Raw genomic sequence first — 26,462 nt, 5'->3', positions numbered from 1 at the left:
TTCTATATGCTTGTGTGAAGTCTTAGATGAAATTTGAGCATCAATATCTATCAGTAGTAATACAGTAATTCTCCTCATTGGTAAGAGAATCATATCCTCTTTACTTGCAGAGTGTCTGAAGTCTACAGCATTATTGTAAACATTGCTTTAAAAGTTCAACCAAGGATTACCTAATATGTACTTTAATCATTTGTTTTCTTTCAACAGATATCCAACAGGCTTTGTATGAGCTTGCATACCACGTTGTCAGAGGAAACTTAAAGCATGATCAAGCCTCCAATGTTCTTGGTGATGTCATAGTAAGTATATATTTGTAATACATGCATAATTACTAAAGTTTTAGTTTGTTATAAAAGTCTGAATGAAAATCAAGCAGGATAATATTCAACAGACTGGTTTTTCCATGTCTAAAAAGTCATTCTTGTCAAGTCCTTTTTCTTCATTTGTGTGCACTTGATATATATTTAGTCTGTCAGGGTTTTGTTTTTTCCCCTCCTTTTTGTGGTGAGGAATAAATATATTCATTTCAGTATAAATTAAAAATCAAATAATTTTTAAGGGCATATGAAGACTGAAGTTTTTAATAAATGCTAAAAATAGATTTCACTTGCTTATGCAGCATGTCTGTAATGCCACCTACTGGTTTTTGTAATTTACATCTTTCTTACAGTAATAGTGTGCATGTCTGCCATTTTATTATTGAGATGTCTAAGTCCTATGACTGCCTCGAAAACAATGTATTAGACCTAGCTTTTGTTTGAAAAATGTTTTTCTTAAAATGCTTCGAATAAATAGAGAAAATAGGGAAAACAGTATTTTCCTCTAAACTTCTAAGGTTACCAAATGTTGGTGTTCCTAAACAAATACAAACAAACAAAAAACCCAAACAAAAAAAAATTAAAAAATATTTTAAAAATTATTTCTTCTTATTCTTGTAAGTTTTTAGATTGCTGTTTTGGCATGTATAGAGCATTAAGAAAAAATACCTTTTTCAGTAATCTATTCTAGGATAGACTTTTTAGGTTTTTAAACTTCTCCATTGGATTTGAGAGAAGTCAAGGCTGAAGTGCTGTTGGGGTAGCATGTGGTAATGATTGGCCTTTAGTTACTGTAGGAAATTGTAATTTGTTTGGTGCCCTGTACGGGGTGGTGCAGCTCTTCAGACAGGGAGTTCCAGTGTGCTAGCGAAAGGGAGGTAGTAACCAGAGGGGTTTGTCCCTGGCCACGAGACACTCTTTTAAATCACATTAAAATGTTATCTTATTTCATTACATATCAATAATTAGTACAGCACTTATGCTAGATATTAGTCAATAATTGACCCTCTTCATTATTAATTCATCCAAATTATTAATAATATAAACCAGCATTATTAATTAATCTGAACTTTATGATGAAGTGTTATTTTACGTAATGGAGTAAGAGTTTTCTAAGTGTAGCTATTGAAATTTCTGTATTCACTAAGCATGTTCCTTTTTCTTTTTTAGGAATTTCGGGAAGACATGCCTTCCATCCTAGCTGATGTATTCTGCATATTAGGTAAGTTGGGTTCCCTTCCTTTCAGCATTACGACAGATTTGGAGAAATTCATGCTTTGTGCTTTTGCTTGTTCACTTCAGGAAATTTCATTAAATCTGTAAAGTGTGACTTCTCTTTACAAAATACATGTTGATTCTTCCTCAGTGTATCTGTATCTCAGTTGTTAATGTCTTTTCATTCTGCTTTGTTCTGTTATAGTTTCCAGAAGTTTACCTATTAAAGGCAGTGGAAATTGATCTGCTAAGAATAGTTAAAGGAGCTAGCTTGCAAGAATGTTGGATGTTAGCTAATGGAATCAGTGACTAGTGTTGTTATCATTCTTCTAATTATTTTAAATAAAAGTTGACTTACTGGTAGGTAGATACTCTGTTATCAGAATGTATTCTGTGAATATTTTTATCTGTACAGTCACTCTTAGTGCAAAGGAGCATGTACTAATTGTCTGGAAATCTAAAGGCAAATGACATCATTTGCCAAGTTATGTTCTACAACGTAAAGCCAACTGAGCAGGCTTTAAAGATGTGTACTACTACTTCTGGTAATAACTTCTGGATTTTTATATTGTAATGTTGATTCAAAGCTGTTTTCGCTCATGTTTTTAGAATTTTAATCCTGAATACTTTTTTCCAGATCATAGTTTAAACTGCTTGCAGTTTCTTTCTTGTTCTATATGTCTGTTTATTGGGGGGGTGGTTTTGGGGTTGGTTTTTTTTTTCTCAACAAATTTCAGCAAATTCATTTCACAGTCTGCTTGTTGGAGATTCTGGTTGGTTCTGTATACTGAAGGAGTGTGACTTCTCTGCTGCTGGTGCAGAGGCACCTAGTTAAGTTTGCACATGCAGCCTCATTTCTATAACATCTAAATGATGAATTTTGACTTTATTTTATTGATAAACATTCATTCTCTCTACTTGTATCATCTTTTTGTAATAATTAGTTTTTATAATGCAGTGTTATTCTGATAACTTTTGGTTTTTTTAAGCTGGGTTAGAAAACTTAGATTTTGCTTCTTGAACTACTTGAATAACTGAAACTAGTGTATCTGTCTGCCCTTTTATCTCTCCTCGCCCCCCCCCAAATTAGTATGTTGCCAAATGCCGTGCTCCACTAGTAGCGGACAAATAAGGAGCTAGGATTCAAACTCTGGGACAAAGAACATTTGACAATTTCTTTCTTCTTTTTAATGAGTTTTCTCTAACACTTTTTCCCTCTACCAGTATTTGCTACTACAAGGATTTTTTTTTTCCCCTAATGTTGTCATCTTATAGTTAATATGTTTCAATATGTGAGAATTTTTTGATTTATCCACTTAATCCACTCATCCACATTCCCTGGACTAATTTTTTTTCTGCAGAATCCTCTTTGGCTGAGAGTCTTTGCTGCCAGGGTCCAGCCTGATCTGGCAAGTCTGCCTCCATGGCCGCCCTGTTACATTATGGGTTTTCAGTCTGTTTGGGGGCTGCTTTCTCAGATTTTTGTTGATGTTTCCTCTATGGGTCTAGTTTTCATGTGGCTATGCGTGGGGATTTTATTGTGTGTGGGTGGGTTTTTTTGGTAATGTCTGCCTTGCATTCTTTTACTGAGTTTTCCGCTCCCTTTGCAGCTCCTCGCTTCCTGTCATGATGTGCTTTTTTTAACTACTTCAGACAGGTGTGCTTCCTTTGCCATTGTTTTATGGCCTGTCTTCCCACAGGAGTGAATTTATGAATTGCATTCAGTAGTTGACAATGCAAAAGAAAAGAATGGCAATACAGAATGATAGCTAGTAAAAAGACTGCAGACCAGGCAGTAAATGGTAGTTACTCTGAAGACACAGGGAACGAGACTAGAACATTAAATTAATGCTAGGAGCACGCAGATCTTTTCAGCGATTCATATGTCTCTTCTTTCATGCTTATTATTGATTCTTAATGCTTGCCATAAACCTTATTGCAACAGAGTGAATGACAAGTAAAATTATTATGGCATTCCTCTGGTTTCTGTTTTAACTTCTCATGAGATTTGTGGATGTGTGAGAATTGTCATCAAAATATTATGTGAACCTCAAGGTGGATGAGTAGTCGGAAAGTGGCAAGAAGCTATCATGTTACTAAACAAGCAGCTTTGCATTGTGTTATCATTAGCATTTATTGGAATATTTATAAAAAAAGAAACTCTTACAAATTCCACAAGTAATGATTTCTTTTTTCCTTTTTTTCCATCTTCTTTTATACTAGATATTGAAACAAGTTGTTTAGAAGAAAAAAGTAAGAGGGATCACTTTACCCAACTGGTATTAGCCTGTTTGGTAAGTTGCGCTTAGAAAGTCTTCTGGTAAAAGTATACACCAAAATCTGACAAGCAAGTTTTGAAGCTTGTTGTGTTTTGGTTTTTTTTTTTTCCCCTTAGGAAAAGACTATTAGAATGTTTTCACAAACTCCCAAATAATTTAAAAATGCATATTCAAAGCATTATGGTAAAGTAATACAGTACAGTTGTTCCTTGAATTATTTAAAGAGTTTTGAGAGAACTTAAATTTTCACTCTCAGTTCAACAGAAATTTTGCTTCTGAAGTATGTTTCAGGTTGGACTTCTCCTTTATGCAACCTCCTCTGTCTTTAGAAATGTCATTCCTAACCACATGGAATAAGCCTGATTTGTAGGAAAATTCAGCATATGAAAATAAAGCTTTTCTCCCAGAATCAGAGAGAATGGGTATAAGCTTTTTAAATACATAGTTCTTGGTAAAAATATCCCTAGATGCTATGCAGTGTACGCTTTGTAACCAGCAATTAGGTTCTAGCGCTTGTTTCTTGAAGGTGCTCTTGTATATGAAATCTACCACTGCAAAATTCCAATTTCAGTTAAATAGTTTCTCAGTTTTGCCCACTTCAGTGTTTGAAGCAGAATGCATTTGGTATCATGGTATATCATGATATTTTAACTTTTTTCTTTCTAGTCAGAACATATATGTAACCTAAACTAATAATCAGATGATTTCTAGGTCTTTCTAGTTGACAAATTTGATGTATGTTTTTGGTGTTTTTTAGTACCTTGTATCTGACACTGTCCTAAAGGAGCGTTTAGACCCAGAGACACTGGAGTCATTAGGACTTATCAAGCAGTCTCAACAGTTCAATCAGAAATCTGTTAAAATAAAGACAAAACTATTGTAAGTTTTGGGGCAAGGGTGGTTTGGGGAGTGGGTGGGGAGGGGCAATGGTAATTAGTCTGGTAACAATGTGCAATGTTTCTTTTCATAGAAAACTCATTCTTCTTTAGGAAATGTGTTTTGTTATACTTTAACTTGTCACTGACAAAAGAAACTCATTAGCCCTCTTAGCTTTCAAACTCTTGAGGAATGTAAAATCTTTTTTAATGTCACCTATTGCTATGGCTTTTGGTACAGTGATTCATATGTGCAGATTAAATACCTAATATTTAATTTTATTTGTGACAAATGTGAACTTACAGAGTATAGGAAAATTATTGCTCTTGCATCAGTTAAGCATAGGCATTTGTTTTCATAAATAAGCAAATGTAGTTATGTTAGTTTTGGCAACACAGTTTATATTTTTGTGGGGTATGTTTGGTTTTTGTCTCTGCATCCAATGTTTCAGTTTCAATCTCGAACACCACTTGAACTTGAATAGGTCCTTAAGCACGGACTGTTACAGAGCAGTTCTCCAGCATAGTGGAGAACAAGCTTTACTGTTAAGTATAAGCAGACTCTTACTTTTAAATGGTCTGCATTTGAAATAAAAGAAGAGCTGGATTTGTTTGTAGAATGCTCACTATCTTGCAGGTTCCATTGTACTGCATTCCATTATTTTTGCAGTATCTCGAGTAAATTACAAGTTCTTAAAAATGTGTTCAAAATTAGCAGTCTGTATAACAAATTTAATATTGATAAGAGCATAAATAAGCTTCACTGTGGATGTGTGTTGCACAACAGTGTTTAATTTCTGTTTATTTGCAGTTATAAGCAACAGAAGTTTAATTTGTTAAGAGAGGAGAATGAAGGTTATGCAAAGCTCATTGCAGAACTGGGGCAAGACTTATCTGGAAATGTCACTAGTGACTTAATCCTTGAAAATATCAAATCTTTAATAGGTAAGGAATTTGCTGAAGGAATATGGGCACTGGTTTTCCTACATGGTCTTAAGACTACAGAGAGTGACTTTAGACTACTGTTTGCGATCACCTGTGGATCAAATAATATGTCATGCACACGTGTAGTGCGATAGTAACATGTATTGGTAGATCACCTTGGATAGAATTATGACATTTTGAAGTTCCTGTTTTTGTGGAAAAATTAATTTTGGGAATGTTGTGTAGTTAGACTTAATTTAGATACTGAATTTACGGTACAGCTTCAAATATGCATGCTGTGATTTTGATTCGTTTCAGCAGCATTTTTTGAGGGTGTGCTTGTCATCTCTTAGCAGGCAGATTGGAGCGTAACAAAGTAATGCTTTTTGCTATTTAAGGTACTCAATTCAGTGCATGAATGTTCTTTAAAAGAAGTTGAACAAGTGATTCCTTAAGAAGAGAAATGAGAAGTAGTAAATGTTCTAGTTCTGTTTGCGATTTGTCTGTATTTCTAAGTTGAGTCTTGGCGAGAGTGTCACAATCGAAATGCAAAATACATTAAAAACAGGAAATATCTGTAATTCCCCATGTTTTACACTTTCTTTTTGAAGAAGGAGTTTTATACGATATCTTGATGTCTGCACCAATGCCTGTTACATGTGGTGCCAGTGTGGTAATGGTCAAAAGGCTAATTTCTGTCATAGAATCTTGTCTGAGACTGTCAAATCCCTGTAATAATACTACTTGTTTTGGAAGAGAGCTAGAGAAGAGGATGGGTTTTGCTAGTTATTACAGTAAAAAATACACACTCGATTTGAGGAATTTTATAACAAAACATTTTTCTGTATTCTAGAATTTTAGGAATTGCAAACAGACTTCCTATAAATGGTCAGTTCTTTTAAAGTAGATCCTGGTGTAGTGGAAATGGCTTTTGGGAAGGAAAGGCTGATGCAATTATATATCTGCATAGTGGATGTGCCTGGATAAAACTTCTTATGGCACAATGAATAAAACAGCCTAGGTGTGAATTCTTTTGATATAAGTAATATTTCTGTCTCAAGCATGTCTCACGGAGTTTGGTGGAAAAGTTTATACAGTAAATTACAGGTATGATTACAACATTGGCTTAAGCTGATCTGTATCCTTGCTCTTGCCTCCCTCAAAATAAACAAACCATTCTCCCTAATGATAATAATACTGAATTGACAGGACAGTACAACCAGCTAGATCAGGGTCTAGCCCAAACCAGAACAATTTTTGGGGTGTAAAATAATTTCTAGCTGGCTGGTTTGTGTGACTGCATGAATGTGTGTGCCAGCACCAGGGGAGAGCAAGCAGCCCATGCCTTTTGCTGGCACTGTGATATTAGTGAGGTTGGGTTTTTACTTATTAAATGTTCACCTTAAGATGGTAATTTCTAGTTTTTCTATAACCTGAATTGAAAGTCCTATTTAGTATCTGCCTAATTTAATATTCAACAGAAGTCAAAATGATTGATGCTGTATTTCCAAATGATCCAGATTATTTTGCTGTAGATAAATCCAGGCTCAATTTTAACTGACAAGAATTCACTTTCATGTATTTGTGTTTAGTTACAGAGTGAAGATGAAAAGTAGTAATGTTAAGCTTTTCTACTCTGTTCTTCTCCACTAGGATGTTTTAACCTTGATCCTAACAGAGTTTTGGATATTATCCTAGAAGTCTATGAGTGCAGGCCTGAGTATGACGACTTCTTTGTGCCACTGATAGAGTCTTACATGTACATGTGTGAACCTCAAACTCTATGCCATATCCTTGGGTTCAAATTCAAATTTTATCAGGTAATGCATTTCCATTCTTAATTTTTGGTTTTAGTAGTTGGTTATACTCAGTGTTGAACTGCAGTCAGCGATAACAGATTTTTGCTGCAGATTTTTTTTTCCACATAGAAATGAAATTTTTAAGTTGTAAAATTCCAGTATTAAAAGCAATAATTTCATGATTTGAGTGGAAGTCTCTAATGTATTTTAGAGGAGAGTGCTTAGCATTCTCCGAGACAGACAGCTGAAAATAATCTTGATCTCTTCCATTTGAACTTGTATAGTTATACAAGTATATACAAGGCATTAACAAAGAGATTGTACCTTATCAACAAAAGGCTTGTCCCCAGGAGTGAAGAGCATGTTTGCAAGGGAGTCATGGTTGATATTTGATAAAATATTCAAGTTTTTTTTAAATGTATGGTTAGGAATTGCATATAAGCACTATAAGGTGTGAAGATAATTGAATGGGATTTTTCTGAAAATTCTGATTCTGTATTGCAGTTAGGTCTAGTGGCTTTGGGGTAGTAGCAGTTAAATAACATGATAACAAGGAGAACTGTGGGTTAATGTGCTTCGTCTGAACTTTGAGCAGTTTCTCTTCTGTTTCAAGACTTTCTGCAGTGGTCTGTTTGCTTTTTTTCTTAATTTTGCAATCTCATCCTTTTTAGGATCCGAGTGGCGAGACACCTTCCTCCTTATACAGAGTTGCTGCTGTCCTTTTGCAGCATAATCTCATAGATTTGGAAGATCTTTATGTTCATGTAAGTGACGGTGCTACTCAATCTAATGCCAAAACTAAGAAAATTTAAAAAAGAAAGCCAGCTATTTTACCCTATTCCTAAAACTTCAGATTTTCAGATATTTCAGGATATACTGTGTAATACCTGCATATGTACATCTTTAATATATTTTAAAATTTCCGGTGCTTTCTAATGCCGCATATTCAAATAAACACACACTGAAATATGAATCACTTTTTTTGAATTATCTGTATTGCAATCTCCAGATTGTTTACCTCCTGCTTGGATGGGAGATAAGAGGTAAATGCTTGAGTATGCTTTAAATGCTTGAGTAAGCTTCCTCAAGAACTAGACCCTTTCAGTGTTTTGCTTTACAAGATCAATTTTTGAAAAAAGTGGTAGGACAGTCAGCTCCTAACGTTCTTTGTTTAGTTTAATAGTAGGATATTTTTTTTAAAACTCTTTAACATATTTTTGAATAGGCCTCTCATTCCATCTACAAGAATTCTGACCATTTGTTAGGTTGAAAGAGGAAAGTGGAGTTGTGTTGAGATTTAATCAGAGACACTTATCCTCTCCAGTCTGACAGTCTTATCAACCAACATACCAATTTGGCAGATGGTAAACAGAATGTTACAGTTAGAAAAATAATTTTACATTATACACCAATTTTTAACTTCAGAATATCCATAGATATTTTAAGACTTAACCCTTCCACTGCAATCAAGGAAATGAACTCTCATTACAGCTATGGAAATTTTGGAACCTAGTCCTGCCATTAATTTGTATGGCAGTTGATAGCATTAGTCACAATCTGACTTGTCAATAACTGTCTCTGGCTTCATAGGAGTAATTTGGCTAAAAATGTGTTGGGCGGAGCAAGAGTAGGAGTGCATATCTTAGGTAATTGGTGTGAAGGGATGACTGTGTGATGATAACGCTAGTTTGTTAAAGGAATGTTTGTAAGCTTCCAAAACAAATGCTCAGACTCGAAATTACAGTGGTCTGTGCAATCTCAACTCAGACCGGTATAGTATGGGCATGTGTTCTGACAGTCTCACAGCTGGAATGGTCCCTGCATTCATTTATGCTGTTCACCTTCATCATGTTGATTCTCAGTCTCATTTTTAATCTACTTTCATTCCAAAATCTCTCTGCCAGTCTCTCTGTCTTTGCATTGTTGGGATGGCACTTTTTTACTTTTTTCAATTCAGCTTAATTTAACTTGCTATGGGAGTTTCAAGAAAATAATTAGTGTGTAGGTGTTGAGTGTTAAGTGGTATATATTGTGCGGCTCCTATACAATAGCAGCTGTCAGGATTATTGTTCATATCAAGAATGTTCTCCCCCGCCCTCCCTTCCCCTTCCAAGCCTGTAAGATCTGTTTCCTATTTGTGTATGTATGCTGGCTGCCATATATAATAGGTATTGCATCCTGAAGATGTGATTTACCCCTTGAAATTCCATACTAGGTATTATTTGGTGAATCTTAGTAGATTACTTGTGTTTTCAAATGAGAACAGTGTAGGTGCAAGTAGGATTCTTTGTTCCCCAAATTTCTATAAAATTGAGGAATTCTGTCTTTTCTCTGAAGAAGGTGATGCTTAGTCTTTCCTTTCTGCTGTCAGTTTGGGAGGAGTGAAAACAGTAAAAATCTTCCCTTGTTAAAAACAATAGAAGATTACTGTATCAGAGGTCATGACTCTACAGTAAGTTTTGATTGCTTATATACAGTTAAAGTTTGAGCCCTATTTTAGGAATTATAGAAGTTTGGCTTTGTCAGAAAAAGAGCTTTTCTTCTGTCTCACAACTTGACCTTTTAATTTTTGAGTAGAGCTAGCTTCCTCACCCTGATCATTCTCGAGTATAAGACTATGCTGAGGTTTTAGCATCCTAGGTGTATCTCAATGTAAACCCATCTCAATGGGTTTTAAGGAACAGATGTTACATGTGTTTAACCCATGGTGCTGATAAATAGGCAATTTTGCTAAGTTTTAAATGGTATTCCTTTAAAATAAAGGGCAATCAAAATGTGTGTCTAAGCTGACCTGGTTTTCCTTGATGATGATTTTTTTTCCCTTTATGTGAGCAAGTGAAAATTTATGCTTTTGAATATTCACTTTGTTTTAAGGCACTGAATTCTGTAAATGTTACCATTAAGTATGTGCATAATTGTCACCATATAGCCACAGCTGAATGGTAGATTGGAGAGGGGAAGGGGAGCTTACACAACTACTGGTTGTGAGGGAGTAGAACAGTATTATTTCTCATGAGTCCTTGATTTCAGAATAGTCTGTTAATATATAGTCTGTTACTTCCTTGTTGGGATGATGGTAGCAAGGAAAAGAATCTTCCAGAGAGCGAGTTTATCTGATTAGTAACAAGGAAGGAGAAACTTCTGCTTCGAGCTTAAGTGATCAAAAGTGTCAGTAGGTCACTTTAAATTTCAGATATAATGTCTGTTCTGTTTTTTTTTTTTTTAGCTTCTTCCAGGGGATAATGCCATCATTGAGGAACACAAGCGAGAGATAGTGGAAGCTAAGCAAATTGTCAGAAAACTTACCATGGTTGTCTTATCCTCTGAAAAGACTGAGGAAAAGGAGAAGGAAAAAGAAAAAGAGGAGGAGAAAACCGAAAAGGTTTGTGTGAATAGTTTCCAAGAAAATTATTTTAAATTATTTTGAACTAAACATAATAATTGTTATGAAAACATTTTTATATTTATTTGAAACATAGACAGGTATGGACTTCTTGGAAAGCTTTTGTCTATTCTCTGATTACACTTCCATTACATTGAATGTGCAAAAATGCATGGTTTGGAGTTTCTTCTGGATTTCTCTAGGTTTAATGTTCTTGGTTCAATGGCTAATTAATCTTTCCTCCCTTTTTGTTGTGTCAGCTTCACTAAGTATGTCCCAGCATTCGTATACTTCAGTCTTTAACAATGGTGTTTTCTAGGACCTGTGATAGTATAATCCTAGTTGATTTCTTAAAAATAAGGATGTTAGTAAGAGCTTGTTCCCTATTTCTCTCAATCAAGAATTGGGATGTAAGGAATTGTCAGACTTACAAATGCTGGTGTAATTATCCTGCATCGTAGAAAACGGTTTTAACTGAACATTTTTAATTGTAACTGTCAGCTGTGCCTTCCATTAGATCTGTATCTTTGCATGTGTAAATGAATATTCTTTATTTAAGGTGCTACTATGTCATGTATCGTTCATCTTGCCCTAGGTCTGACTTGTTTCAGTGTGTCCAAGCCTTACTTTAAAACCAAAATTATTTAACCTGTTAGCAACCTTTCAGTTATCTTCATTTGAGTGTCTAAGTATTGTATTGTATTGCTCAAACATCTTATTTAAAACAAAAAGAGTAAAATAAGAGCTTGCTATTTGCATTTTATAAATGGTGTACTAGAGAGAGGGGAGGTGTCCATCAATCTTGACAGCTTCTGTTCTTAATTTTCTGTATCCTCCTGGATTCATTGTATCAGTCTGTTTTGTCTACTAATTCCTATTTGTTCTACCTCATCTTGATTCTGTACATCTCTGCTCTTCCTTCCTCCTTCCAGTTTTCTTGTCTAGTTTGAAAAAATCTAATTTCATTGTTTTCCCTCAGGCAGGTGATTCAGTCACTGCTCTCTGCTCTCAACTGCAGCCACATCTGCTGCTTAAACCGATTCCTTTCACTAGCTTTAAGTTTCTGACCTCCCTCCCACTGGTTATTTCAATATCCCTTTTGATTATACCACGTTGCTTCGGTCCACCTTCTCTGCAGTCAGATGAGGCTGCCTGGCATTCTCTGAAGCTTGTGCATCACCACGTCCTCATGGAGAACTAAACTCTTGATGGGACGTGGGGAGTGTATATACTGCACGTAATGTCAGAAGAATTAAGACAGCTTTTATGGCTAAGCTTTAGAATTAAGAACTAGGGAATTTTAAGCTCTCGCAGAAACTGCGACATTTTTCTAAACGGTTGCTATGACAAATAACAAAGTTGAGCTTGTGATGGGAAAATGGAGAACCGTACTTAAAACCAATTTCTGTGACTCTTTGCACACTGTTGTGCAATGCCTGCTGTTTCTTGAAAAGCTTGTTTCTGCATTAGTATTTTTGTATGCGATTAGCTGTGCAATTCATAGCAATTAGTAGAGTAACTACATGTGAAAGCTGTTGACAGTCTAAATTTGAGTACTTTGTATCCAGTATGCAGTTTTAATGTACAATTTTTGATACGGTACCTTGGAATAAATGTCTGGATAACAATAGTGTTTAACAATTCCTGACTTAACTTTTCTTTTAAATCCACAAAGTGCTTATTTTGTGTGGTTAAAATGTATTACTGTCTCACGACTCAAATGCGAATAATTTCGTATTGGCAAATGCATTATCTACTTTTGCCTTTTAAGATGCATTTGACATAACTGAGTAACAGGGTCACAGAACTCAGCAGTATGACTAGATTTGACAGCAATTCCAGACCAACGTGTCTCTGTGCCATGCATGCTTTCGCTCTTGGAGAGCATGTTGCAGAAGAGCTTGCATACCTAAAGAAGACCCAGTCAAGCAGTGTGCATGTGTGTGAGCAGTGACTGCTGTGGAAGTGAAATAACATACTAACACATAAAGCCTAGAAAGACTGTGTGAGTAGAAACACAAATTCTAATATAGTTAGTAATTGCCTAAAAAACCCAAATCAAAAATTTTGCGTTTAGCATCAAACTTTAACTGGTATGTTCATACCAATTAATTGTTTTCTGATTTTTTTTTTTTTTTTGGTAATAGCATGACTTTAAGAAGTCTATTGTATCGAACATGGATTTCAACCTTCCTGCACTTACTGCACAACTAAAGTTTTTAAACACTTCAGTAGAGGATCAGCATACACTTTTGTTAATATATTGACTTAAAAAGACAATCTTTGGCACAAAGGAACTTGAAGTAGTTACATGGTAAAACAATGTTAGTGTTTACATTTCTAATTGCACATGTATGTTTTTAATCTTTCAGAGGCTTATCTTGTTCTGATGTGCAGATATATAATAATGGAATTTTAGCCTTTCCTTCAGAGAAAAATATAAGATAAACATGAATATAGAATAGTTCTGTGCATTTAGGTTTGTTCTGAAACTTTCCTCTGCGTGTTACTGTGTACTAGAGTGTACTAGACTGTTTCCTATTTTCAAAACTATCAGAAAAATAACTGTAAGTGTTATAAAGTTTTAAAGGGGAAAAAAAAATTAAAAATCCATACAAACTATATAACCACAGAAGCATCTGCTTTGTAATTAATTTTTGTTCTTGTCAGTCTGTCTTGTCTGCTTGCATGATTTAAATAAAACTAGGGTTTTTTGCCTTAAAATGTTTAAACTTTTTCTCCTAGACTTGTAATCTTCCCTCCCTTGGTGTAAACATCATCTTAGGCTTGTAGATACAGCTGGTTTGCAGTCACTATTCCTTACTATTAGTTGTTTACTAATAGACTTTTGCCTTGAGAATCAGGGAAAACCAATTTATAATGATAAAATATGTCAATACCATGCAAAAATGCTTCAAGGCATGATCTTAATTGTAAAACTATTTCCTCATGCCTATGTTGCAAAATGGGATATTTGGAAAACTTCCTGTAGACTTGCACTTAAAACTAGACTTTCCTAGAGTAGGTGCTAATGTGAAACTTAGGACACAGGCAAACAAAGAGACTGGTAAAGGTTTTGGGTTTGGTTTGGTGTTGGTTTGTTTTTGTTTTTTAAACTGATTTTGCAAGAGGAATTTGTGCTTTTAAATTCAGAACAGCACACAACACAAAGGATTCTTAAATGCTTGCATTGTTCTTAAAATGTCATGTAAAGAAATAAGCTGCAATAGATTGTGCCTTTTAAAAAGTACATGATCAGATGTACGTCAGACAACTTTATAAGCTTCTGTTTTGAACTTTATTTTCAACTTTTTTCTTCAATCCTGACACTAGATTCTATGTGGACTGGTTTCTTAATGCTTTTGAAGTGTGCTTATTGTCTAAATAGTCTTCTTAATATTGCTCCTTATGAATAGACTTTTTCATTGATTGTTATCTTGCAGCCTCCTGATAATCAGAAGCTTGGTTTGTTGGAAGCTTTATTAAAAATTGGTGATTGGCAGCATGCACAAAGTATTATGGATCAGATGCCTCCGTTTTATGCTACTTCACACAAGCCTATTGCAATTGCCCTTTGCCAGCTTGTACATGTGACAATTGAACCTCTGTACCGCAGGTAAAGTGAAAAGTAGAATTCTATTGCTACGTAGGGGGAAACTACTATTTATTTATATTATGCACTAATAAGCCTAACTGCATTGATACAGTTCTAAAATTTTCACTTCTGTTTCATGTCAAATGCCACACATCTTATTTTTCAGAGTTGGTGTACCTAAAGGAGCTAAAGGGTCACCAATTTCCTCTCTGCCAAACAAACGAGCACCAAAACAAGCAGACAGCTTCGAGGACTTGAGAAAAGAAGTGTTCAACATGCTTTGTTACCTTGGTCCTCATCTCTCCCATGATCCCATTTTATTTGCAAAAGTGGTGCGCCTTGGAAAAGCATTTATGAAAGAGGTTGGTATGACAGAACAGCTTGTCAAAATTTGAAAAATAGCATTTCCTCTGATGTTAAGAAAATGCTCAAGTCTTACTAATTGTGTATCTATTCAAATACTGAAACATGAAAAATTTCTTTGACTAAGGACAAATTTGGAGAGTATTATTTTAATTCTTGATCATTTTTATGATCAATAAACATAACAAACATTTTGATGAACAGCTTAAGGTACTTTAAATATTCCTGGTTATAAACCTAGTGATAACTAATTTCTCATTATGGTCTTCATCTTTTAAAACATTATGTGTATGGATATTCTTTAAAAAAACTGAACATATGATACTAACTGCATGGAAGCTTTTACACTGTTAGAGCGACAGTGTAGACAATGGGGAACAATAACCTAATACATGTCCAGTACTTAAAATAGTACTTTCTATTTCACCTGTCAGGTTACTTGGGAAGTAGGGGTTGTTGCATCTTCTTAATTAGTGGAGTGTCCCTCTGTTCTGCCAGTTGAAATGCTGCTATTCTTGACTTTGTGTCAGTGACAAATCTCTGGATGCCACTGAGGATGACTTCAGTGTGAAGATCTAAAACACCCAATAAAGCCTCAAGTCGCCAACTTTAGAAATAACACGGCCTCTTGAGATTTGTTATTGTCTTTTGACCATATCTTTACCATGTATATACTGAAAGATTGGTAGTGTGACCTGTTTTAAAAGGCTGCCTGTTGAATTTATATTCTGAACTCCCTTGGAATGTACTCAGCAGCTCAGACTGAGGCTAGTGATTTCTTTTGCTACTTCTCTGGTAATTGGCTATTTAACTAGCAATTTTTGTTTTATTTTCGAGTCAACAATAGAGGGGTTTTTAATTTTTTAAAATAACAGCCCAGAGAAACATTGAAGTTAATAGTTTTTGAAGTAATAATAATAGTAATCATTATTATTAACAAACACACACGCACAAATTAAATCACTGTTTTTGTTACCTAGCTTTTTATTTTAACTTAAAAATGAAAGTTGGAGAGGTTGGTTGATCTAAATGGTACTGACGGGGAAATTTTCGGTTTTATAACCATTTTTCTTAAGACTGTTTTTCAGCTAGAACTAACCAATATTGGAATGTTCAAAATTTACTGTATCACCTGAGGGGAAGCTTTCATGTCCAGCTGCATTTGATGATGCAGAGCTAAGAACAAAGATCATTCTTGAGATTGAAGATTTTTTTTTTGTTTGACTTAACAGATTTTGGCAAGAGAGTTTGCTCTCTTCAGGTTCCAAGATACAGTGATAGGGTGACAGAAGCTATGATAAGTTTGGCTTCCAAGTAGTCTTTGTAATAAAATCACAGTAACTCAAGCATTTCTGTCTTCCTCTACTTCCATGTCTTTGTAGGAGGTACAATTTCTCAGCATCTTCTCATCCAGAATAGTAGATTTCCCAATGATTAATACTCTTGCTTTATAGCATGCTTATTTCTTGCTGGCCTGTGAGAAGATGATAGTTGAGTGATACACTACGTTGCACTGACAATGCAGTTAATTTGGAAATTATAATTTCAAGGGAGTAATTCATTTTACTGCTGTCAGCAGACTGTTAGGACTACTTTGTAATTAAGTTCAAGTACTGAAGGTTTGTGAGAAAGCCCTTGGTTCTGTGGATACATACAGTAAAATGGAGATTACTTGGTTATAGGAATCTCATAGAGTTTTACTGTAAATATATGAATATAATAGTTTAATGTGTTTCTGACAAGAATGAGCAACATTTTAGCTATTTGCTCTAGGTTGGAACTGTGAAGAAATTCGTCAGTGACAGAGTGGTTAAGGTAACATAGGGAAAGTTATTTTTAATGCACTATTGCCATCAGCATGTTCTAGTTATGAAACTACATTTAACACACAGTAGAAATACTTATAACTGGAGGTGATTTGACTGTAAGTTAACCCATACAGTAGTTTAAAAGTTAGACTACTAACATTGCACTGCAGCTTTCATGCTCAAGTGTACCTTTAAAATAATTGTGCACTTACTGGTGTGATAGCTTAATATGCTTTTCATGGTGAATGGAGCAAGAAGAGAGAAAATAAAGTAATTTAATAATGAAGACTAAAAGCTTAAGAGGGAAAATAATCTATGGCTATTGAGAATTGGGTTGGAAGTCCTGGGGTTTTTTAGGTAGAAGGTGAATGCTTAGGGCATTTTTTTTTCTTCTCTCCAGTAAGAAAATTCAGTATTCCATATACAATAGTAAGTTTCCTTGATATTTTAGTTATTACCTCTTTTAGACCAAAAATGTACAAAGCCCCTATATGTATAAGCAATGCATTCCATCTATGCATTTGAATTTTTGTTCAAAAATAGTTTAATGTTGACAGATCTGGAAAACTGAACATTTACTAGACATGTGGCCCTTCAGGTTTATGCTTTTGCTGAAGTAGCCTTGTTCTGAAACTGTGTTAATTATACTACAATTAACATGATTGTCTTTGTTATAGTTTCAGTCTGATGGAAGCAAACAAGAAGATAAAGAGAAAATGGTGAGTTTATTTTGGAGGAAAGTGTTTTTATGCGAGATTGTAATTGAGACCAAATGTTTAATAACTGTATAACTCTTCTTTCTCTGCAGAGTTTTATGCTTTAACAAATGTACGTTACAGACCTTGAGTTTTATAGGCAAGTTTGAGCTAGTCACAGGGTTTTTCTTCTATTCCTGTCCTCTTTTTTTTTCTTTCCTGCATTCCTCAAACCTAATCTTCTTGTTTTAGTCCAGTGCATTCTACTTCTTATTTGCTCAGAATCAACTGGAGTACCTCCAGCTATTTATTTTATAAATCTACTTTTCATGGTGGCACCTTGTATCTTAAAGCATTTAAGAAGTAGGGGAGGTGTTTAATAGTACAAAGGCTTGGTTTTTCTTTATTGGCTAATTTATTTCATTCTAAATTTTCTAATTTATTGAATTACCAAGATTGGTCACAATGAAACCCGAGTGTCCAGTTGAGTTATAACTTACAAGAACAAGTTTGGTTTGTTCGGTTTTTGTAAATCAACAAGCAAACTTTCGATGTGAAGTTTGCGAAGTTTTCGTTATTACTTATTACTCCTCTTTCTCACTTGTCGTGATTTTCTGACTTCCTGAATCATTGCAGAGAAAATTAGTCTCTTCTGGTTTGGGGAGGTTTCTTTTGAGTTTTTGTTTTTTCCTGCTAGGGTTATTCTAACATAGCTCAATGGATAAGAGAAATGTTTAAGAAAGGGCGAGGATGGGATACTGAAAACGTGGAAATTGGTACTGTGCCTTGGGAACATCTATAATGTCTTCCGGTTTTAATCTGGAATTTTGAAAATGGAAGTAGTGGCAAGGAATCCCTTAATACGTTGAAAGTAATTGCCAAAATCTACTTTCTCCTGTTGTGCTTTATGCAAGTCCACAGGATATGCATTTTAAAATGATTTATTTGATTTAAAAATATGGGTGCAACTTGCTGAAAACCTCAGCAGCTTTGCTCAAATACATAGGCAAATAAAATACTGACAGTATATATGGTCCATAAATTATCTAATAAAAGTCTTATGATGGGAGATATTTTTAAGTCCTGTTTGTTTGTTTGTTTTTGTTTAAGAAATCTTTCTTAATCTTGTGCCAAACTTGTATTGTGTCTGCTGAGATGTGCAATTCATGCATATCTGCATAGCATGCATAACATTACTTCTGATATGCTTACTTGATAGTTACTTTGAGTTTTTTGTCTTTATCTCAGGAGATACTGTTTAGCTGTTTGTTGAGTATTACCGATCAAGTCTTACTTCCATCTCTTTCTTTGATGGACTGCAATGCATGCATGTCTGAGGAATTATGGGGAATGTTCAAAACGTTTCCATACCAGTACCGGTAAGTAGAATAATTTGTTTTTATTCTTTGGCAGTGGTTTCTTGAATTGTCAGTATTAAAAAGAGTTTTCCTTTATAATCTTTCAAGGTACCGTCTGTATGGGCAGTGGAAGAATGAAACATACAACAGTCACCCACTTCTTGTGAAAGTTAAAGCTCAAACCATAGACCGAGCCAAATATATAATGAAGTAAGTTGTCTAATTCCATAAATAATTATCAACTGTGATACAATGTATTGCATGTCACCACCTGAAAAAAAACTAAACTTGACAAATACATTCCCTTTCTAATGGCTCAGTAGTTTCACTGATAATCCTTGTTCATGAAGTATTTAATGTACTGTGATTAAAAACTGTCAAATGAGTAAGGGTACAGGCAAATATGTCACTGACAAGGGTATTTCATCTGTGAAAAATGTGCCATTGAATTATTTAAAACCTTTTCCATGGGTATGCTGTTGTTTGATAAATTGGTTTGCTTATGGATATGTCAGAGTGCAACATAGTTTCTCTAGGTATGGAGACTCTTCAATCCAGAGTCTGAAAAATCTGGTCCGAGTTGCTGTAGGTTTGAAAATAGGGCAGTAAGTTGAATTGGATGATTCATTCGCATCTTCAAGTGGGCTCACAACAATTTCGGATATACCTCATATTTAACGTCTCTGACATCATTATCGGGGATTTGGGTTCTCCATTTGTTGTTGCCAAAAGCAAATGCTATGGTGTTATAATGTGGATAATTAGAACCTTTCTACATAGACAAGACAGAATAATTATTAATGGGTAAAAGGCTTTGGACTTGCAGATGTGAAAGCTAGAAACAACGATTTTGATTCTCTTCTTGCTTGCAGCATAGCTAGCATAGCCCATGAAACTTTACATCCCTTCTCTTGTACAGTGGTTTTCAGTTGTGCAGGTGAGCCCCAGTGCTGTCAGCTGTTGTGATTGCTATGTGTACAGTTTCCTTTTGTGTATTGACTTCAGGTTTCATGTTAAGCTCCTATCTTCAGTAGGGAATGCTGTGGAAGTGTAACACAATGAAATTAATATTGTTTTTCAATGAACAGAATGCAACAAATGCAAAATGACTGATCTGTGGCTAAATTAAATTTGCAGGATTGATAAACAGCATCACATGCTATTTTTATATGTGGTATAGGTCCTGCTGACAACTTCAGAATGCAAAGTGCTCCAAGTTGAAACCGGAATACAGTCCGTAGTAATATAGGGACAACTGGTTTGTTTGTACTGTCTGCAAGTTATAGGATCATACATTTCAGATTCCCAGAGGAGTGATATTTCTGTGCCTAGATTTCTTAAAAAACACGTCTGCTAGTGAGAATTTAACCTCTGTGATGACTAATAAGCTGTTTCTTCAGTGGAACTAACCTATTGTTTTAGTATTCTTCTGGCTTGTCTATTGCAATAAAATATGTTCTTTTTTACAGGCGCTTAACAAAGGAAAATGTTAAACCCTCTGGAAGACAAATTGGGAAGCTCAGCCACAGCAATCCTACAATTTTATTTGATTATGTATGTAGTTACACGTATTTCAATACTATTTCATCCTAACAGTAGATATTAAAGTATAGGAGGGGACCTGCTGTCTTTGTGAGAGGGCAGTTCAAACTTCATTATTTTTTACTTTTGATGCAAATGTTAAAATATGGTAATTTGCTAGTAGTGCACAGGTCTGAGATTAAACATGACAATAGCTCTTGAATAACCACAACTGCACAGAAAATTACATCCACTTGTAGGAGTAAAGTATTTCATTTGAGATAGCTGAGGTGAGTCTCAGATGTACAGGGATGTGCTGATCAGGTTATGCAGAATGCAAATTCAAGTTCAGTTGCTCTGGGCAGTTGTATATTTGTGTGATGAAGATACATCAGGTTTGAAGTCCGAAATACACCTACGAAGTTGGGGAGAATTTTTAAGATTATTTGGTGCTACAGAGTGCATGAGAGGTGTAAAAGTATGTTGATGGACCTCCAACTTATTCACAAATGTGACTTGTGATTATTGTAGATGTATGTGATATCTATCAGGTTTTAGATTTTACTTGGAAGAAATTTATACTGCAATACACACACCCGCATGCGTCTTGTATCAATGAGAACACTCTAAAATTTTATTAATACAGTTTACTTGTATTCTTTCATGACCTAGGTTCATCTTTTTTAATAGTGTTTTATTGCTATAAGTAGCAACAAAAAATAATTATACAGGTTTGGTTTTACATGTTAGAGACATATTTCACTGATATCTCTAAGGTACTAGATAAATTAATGAGATTTGCCTATTTATTTGAAAGTGGTTTAGGACCTTCTGAAAAATTAATTTCAAAGGATGTTTTGTGTAGATTTTGAAGACAGACATTGTTAAACAGTTTTGATTCATTATGTGAAAGATAAGGAATACTGTTCCTGTTTAGCTGAATGTCTTTTGTAACTTTCAGATTTTATCACAAATACAAAAATACGATAACTTAATAACTCCGGTTGTTGATTCACTGAAATACCTCACGTCACTGAACTACGATGTCTTGGCATGTATCCTTTTATGTAAATAAATACATCTAGTTACTGATAAAGTTGCAGTTGTAGCCAGATTAAATATCTGTGAGTAAATATCATCTTCAATTGTTTTTTATTCTTGCTGCATTTTGCTGGAATTTTTAGTGAAGTTTGCAAATACCTTTGCACTCTTAGTGGATTGCAGAACGCTCTATTTGTTCTTTCACACTATGAAAATTATACTTTATTTTTAAGGGGTTTCTTTACTTCTTTCACTCCATTCTTGAATGCATAGTGATCTTGTAAATAGTGAGGTAAATACTGCTTTTTAAGTTACCATCTCTTTCTTTTTTTTTTTTTTTTTATATATCATAACTATGTTAGTGGATCCCCAATATCATGCTTGCTATACTTGGATATCATGTTCATATATTACAAATTGTGGAGCTGGAAAAACAGGTCTGTGTAACTTTTGTTTTTACAAATTGACAAAAAAATATTCTCTTTAACTCCACGGAAGACTGTATTATCGAAGCTCTGGCAAACCCGGAGAAGGAGAGAATGAAGCATGATGACACTACAATCTCGAGCTGGCTGCAGAGTTAGTATTCTTGCTTTTTTTTTTTTTTTTTTGTAACATTAATATTTAAAATACTTCACCTTCCTTATGATCCACCATACTGTTGATCACTATGATCGATACTTCACTTGGACCTACCAGCTAATTTTTTTAAACAAAACAACTGGCAAGTTCAATCATTAGGAAAGTATTTTTTTCTTTGTATTACAAAAACACATATATTGCTAATGTTCCACATGTACTTTGTTAATGCTTATTTAATGATCAGTATCTCATGAGGTGCGGTTACAGCTGTTTCTCCTTGCTTCAGGTCTGGCTAGCTTTTGTGGTGCAGTTTTCCGAAAATACCCAATTGAGCTTGCTGGTCTACTTCAGTATGTAGCCAACCAACTGAAAGCTGGGAAGAGGCAAGTATTGCACCACTGATCTTCATAAACTCAATTTTTATAATGTATCATTTGGGTGTTTGCTGATACATGGGCACTCAATGTAGTAGTTAGTCTAGTAGTGGTAAAACTCCATTCATTATAGCAGGAAGGTTAAGAAATTTAAATAGCAGAAAGAATAGTATCCTCTTTAGTACATTATTTTTCCTCTTATTGTATAGCTGTGACATTTATTTTTTGAAATACTGATTTTTCATCTGTAAATCATTTTAATACAGTTTGCTTAACAACTAACCAGATGGAAAAAACCCTGCTGGTCTGTAATATTGTTTTAGAAATTATTGTACATTACTTAAAAAATAAGTATCTGTGATATAAAAGGGTGTGACTGTTACAGTTTTAGTTTTTTCTTTTTCATGAAGTCTTCTCTGCAGGGATGACTCTTAACATTTTAATATTATGTTAAATAATTTGTCCAATTTATTTAATGGGAGTTGAATTGCTTCTTTATAGCATCGATGTTAATCACAACCCCAAAAAATTTTTTTAAGCAAGGTTTGCAATTTGAATCTTCCTTTTCCTTTTATCCTTCTGTTGTCGTCACTTAGTAGTATTGTTTCATTTATTTAATTTTAATGTGTTATTTTTATCACATAGGTGAGTATCAACTTTTTTCTATAATGAATCCCCATATGATTACTGAAAGACAGCTTACCAATGGAGATAACGCAGCATGTTATTTTAGGGTATTTATGTTGAGAAATCTAGTTTTTTCCCTTCCCTGCAATGTAGACACTCAGTCTCATGTGCTCCCCTGTCCCCAATTTGTATTGTATTCTGATGATGGTACAATCACATTGAGCTACAGAGGAAGGGTAAGTAATGATTCTTGTCTTTCCCCAGGATTAAGTATTTTGAAAAAAGACTTGAAGTATTTTGGGAAAAAAAAAAATCAAATTATTTTTAATATTCAGTTTAGTATTTAGGATTATAGAAATAAAAAGGGTTTACCACTATGACCAGTTCCATAGGACTGGAGTATTCAAGTGTTGAATTGGAGTATATGCTGGTATTGCATAGTTTCTAGAGAAAAAACATAGCAAACAAAAATATAAACAATATAAATTCTTTAAATATAAAACTTTGTTTTGGAGGGAATGGGTCAACACTTTTTATAAGTAGGTCACACAAATTTCAGAAGTTACTAGAAAATATTGCTGATTTTGAATGATCATGATACAATTTACTATACTTCTGTTGAGGAAAAGTCATTGCCCTTATAGAATTCAGCAGGAAGTAAAGCCTAGTCTCTGAACGGGATGATTATTGGAGTGTTTTAGGTAAAAAATGTTTTCCATGTTCCAAATAACCTCTCCATACTAATTTGCTAGTAAATTTCTAAGACTGTACTATTCTAGAAATTTTTAATAAAATGTAACATATTTCATGTTCATGAAATAACTGTATAGATACAGTATGATGCATGTAAAACAACAAAAGGGAGCAATAAATGTTACGATTCATTTGTTGATATTTAATAGCACCACACTCACTATTACTTTCAAAAATAATAAAACTGTTCTGAAGGGGTTCTGAAATGCAGCTGTTGAATGCCTGCATTGCTTTTAAGTACCAACTTTTTACTTGCAATAAAGAAATCCTTGTGTGCTCAGCATACTAGTTTTTTAATTAAAAAATAAAATGTTATGTGGTTTAACTTGCATCATAGTGTTGCTTTGTACTGTGTATTGAATGCAATAGCTTCCATTTCTTAAACAAATTGTCTTGTTTTTACCCCACTTTTCTGTTTTCTGTGCAGCTTTGATTTGCTTATTTTAAAAGAGGTAGTACAGAAAATGGCAGGGATAGAGATTACAGAAGAAATTACAATGGAACAATTGGAAGCCATGACTGGTGGAGAACAACTGAAAGCTGAGGTGTGTTCATGTTAAGTTTAATTAATAATAGCTATTGCTTATTAATGGTGGTTCTAAAGACTGTGATTCATGAAGTCTGGCAGCATAGCTGAGAAAGGTGGTACTGCTTTCATCAGAGACCTTCCCACTCCTTGCAGACAGGCAGCCAAGCCAATGTATACATGAGCCTTAATTGTTGTGCTTCACAGCATCTCGTATTAACCAAAGCAGCCTTCATTATCCAGAGTTATATGACAGACCTGCAAATTATAGCAGCCAGTGAGCTTGTACATTGTGCAGTCTTCCTGTTTTAGCCCCGCTCAGGGGGGGAACAACTCCCTGTTGAGTAACATCTTGAACCATTTTAACAGCTAAAACTGTTGCAGCCTTGGCGCCAAAGACCTAGTTGAGTCTGACCTAGACTTGGCCCTCTAGGGAGTTGAACAGCTGTAATCAGAACTAGAATCTGAAATTCCTGTATTGAACAGAGAAGAGACTTTGAGCAGATCACAGCAGACCGAGGTCTAAAAGGCAGTGTTACGATGCCTGAGCTGAAATGTCCTTCTTCGTGTGTAAAAGACTAATTAATAGCATGCAAGACTAGCTAGTTTCTGATTCTTAGATAGAATCATAGAATGGTTTGGGTTGGAAGGGACCTCAAAGATCATCTAGTTCCAACCCCCCTGCTGCAGGCAGGGACACCCTCCACTAGACCACGTTGCCCAAAGCCTCATCCAACCTGGTCTTAAACGCTTCCAGGGATGGGGCCTCCACAACCTCTCTGGGCAACCTGTTCCAGTGCCTCACCACTCTAACAGTAAAGAATTTCTTTTTAATATCTAATCTAAATCGACCCTCCTTCAGCTTAAACCCATTACCCCTTGTCCTGTCACCACACTCCCTGATAAACAGTCCCTCTCCATCTTTCCTGTAGGCCCCCTTCATATACTGGAAAGCTGCAATTAGATCTCCCCGGAGCCGCCTTTTCTCCAGGCTGAACAATCCCAACTCTCTCAGCCTGTCCTCACAGGAGAGATGCTCCAGCCCTCTGATAAGCTTCATGGCCCTCCTCTGGACCCGCTCCAACAGCGAGCATTATACATACATTGCAGTACAGGATCCAGAGAGAGACTTTCATTGATAGACAGGAAACTGTAGTGATGTTAATTCATCAGTATTTCCTTAGTCAGAAGCACACATGGTTTCCGTTTGTGATGCACTATTTCCAAACTTGGGTAACTTTTTCTCTACTATGCAGGGTGGATACTTTGGCCAGATCAGGAATACAAAAAAATCTTCTCAGAGATTAAAAGATGCATTGTTGGACCATGATCTTGCCCTTCCACTGTGCCTGCTTATGGCTCAACAGAGAAATGGTGTGATCTTTCAAGAGGGAGGGGAAAAACATCTGAAGCTGGTGGGAAAACTGTATGATCAGGCAAGTAAAAACACTTCCATTTATAAGAACCCCTCCTTTTCTTTGGTAACTTCTAGTATATCGGCACAATATATAAGAATTCAGTGCATAAATAAGAATATGTAAGAAATTTTCAAAATTAGTTGCAGTGATCTCATCATTAAAATATGAATGTATTAAAGGTATATTAACAAGTGACTTCTGAGTGAAAGATTAAAACATGATTTGTCATAAAAAGTTCTTATTTCTCAAGTCAGCTATTACCTTCTTGTGATCCTACTTTGGTAGAGGAACTTTCTTTTTTTTTTTTTTTTTTTTTTAAAGCAGCAGCCTGAATTCCTTTGTTGCCATAGGCAGTAGGAATTAGTTTCATTTCATTCTGGTAGAACAAAATGCTCTTACAGTTCTGCTGGCTTTTGTAGGGCTTTTTTTCCCTCTTTTTTTCTTTCCTTTTTTTTTCTTTTTTTTTTTTTTTTGCAGATAGAGTTGAGTCAGCACTGAGTGACAGAACTACGTGGCATGGAAAATTTAGCACCTACTCCCCCATGAGAAAATTCTTGCTTTACTATGTGGCGTTAACCTTTTTGAAAAGGGGGGGTGGGGGTGGAAAGCTTTCAAGTTCTCCCTAACTTCACTTTCGAACAAAATAATACTGTTTGCTAACTTTTTGTATCTTTCTCGTGTAGTGCCATGACACTCTGGTACAATTTGGTGGATTTTTAGCATCCAATCTAAGCACAGAGGATTACATTAAGCGAGTGCCTTCTATTGATGTTCTCTGTAATGAGTTTCACACACCTCATGATGCTGCATTTTTCCTCTCAAGACCCATGTATGCACACCATATTTCAGTAAGTAGAACTCTTCTGTTTGCTTGCTGTTAGTTCTGCTATATTATATGTTATCAATATGTGTGCTAGGTTCCTGCTAAAGTTGAAATTTGCTAAATAAAACTTGAGGAAGCTTTATGAGTCAAGGTAGAAAAGAGAAGCTGTAGGCTGGAACAGGCTGTC

General features: G+C 35.0%; 1 protein-coding gene across 1 annotated transcript in view; it reads left to right on the top strand.

Annotated features, from left to right (window-relative positions):
• Positions 1 to 26,462, top strand: part of THOC2 (THO complex subunit 2) — a 56,421-nt gene that overhangs the window by 9,210 nt on the left and 20,749 nt on the right. Inside the window, exons 3-23 of the mRNA XM_075763576.1 lie at positions 208 to 299; positions 1,488 to 1,539; positions 3,756 to 3,826; positions 4,569 to 4,690; positions 5,498 to 5,631; positions 7,264 to 7,430; positions 8,081 to 8,173; positions 10,636 to 10,791; positions 14,235 to 14,407; positions 14,553 to 14,748; positions 16,523 to 16,564; positions 17,235 to 17,276; positions 18,501 to 18,631; positions 18,719 to 18,820; positions 20,080 to 20,164; positions 21,093 to 21,186; positions 21,671 to 21,751; positions 22,041 to 22,137; positions 23,936 to 24,053; positions 25,291 to 25,470; positions 26,136 to 26,300. Coding sequence (XP_075619691.1) covers positions 208 to 299; positions 1,488 to 1,539; positions 3,756 to 3,826; positions 4,569 to 4,690; positions 5,498 to 5,631; positions 7,264 to 7,430; positions 8,081 to 8,173; positions 10,636 to 10,791; positions 14,235 to 14,407; positions 14,553 to 14,748; positions 16,523 to 16,564; positions 17,235 to 17,276; positions 18,501 to 18,631; positions 18,719 to 18,820; positions 20,080 to 20,164; positions 21,093 to 21,186; positions 21,671 to 21,751; positions 22,041 to 22,137; positions 23,936 to 24,053; positions 25,291 to 25,470; positions 26,136 to 26,300 — 2,393 coding nt within the window. The remainder of the gene's footprint in view (positions 1 to 207; positions 300 to 1,487; positions 1,540 to 3,755; positions 3,827 to 4,568; positions 4,691 to 5,497; positions 5,632 to 7,263; positions 7,431 to 8,080; positions 8,174 to 10,635; positions 10,792 to 14,234; positions 14,408 to 14,552; positions 14,749 to 16,522; positions 16,565 to 17,234; positions 17,277 to 18,500; positions 18,632 to 18,718; positions 18,821 to 20,079; positions 20,165 to 21,092; positions 21,187 to 21,670; positions 21,752 to 22,040; positions 22,138 to 23,935; positions 24,054 to 25,290; positions 25,471 to 26,135; positions 26,301 to 26,462) is intronic.

The sequence above is a fragment of the Balearica regulorum genome, chromosome 11 (genome assembly GCF_011004875.1).
Source record: "Balearica regulorum gibbericeps isolate bBalReg1 chromosome 11, bBalReg1.pri, whole genome shotgun sequence".
In the NCBI taxonomy this organism is placed as follows: domain Eukaryota; kingdom Metazoa; phylum Chordata; class Aves; order Gruiformes; family Gruidae; genus Balearica; species Balearica regulorum.
The sequence above is the reverse complement of the archived record's forward strand: the minus strand, read 5'-3'. Positions and strand labels throughout refer to the sequence as shown.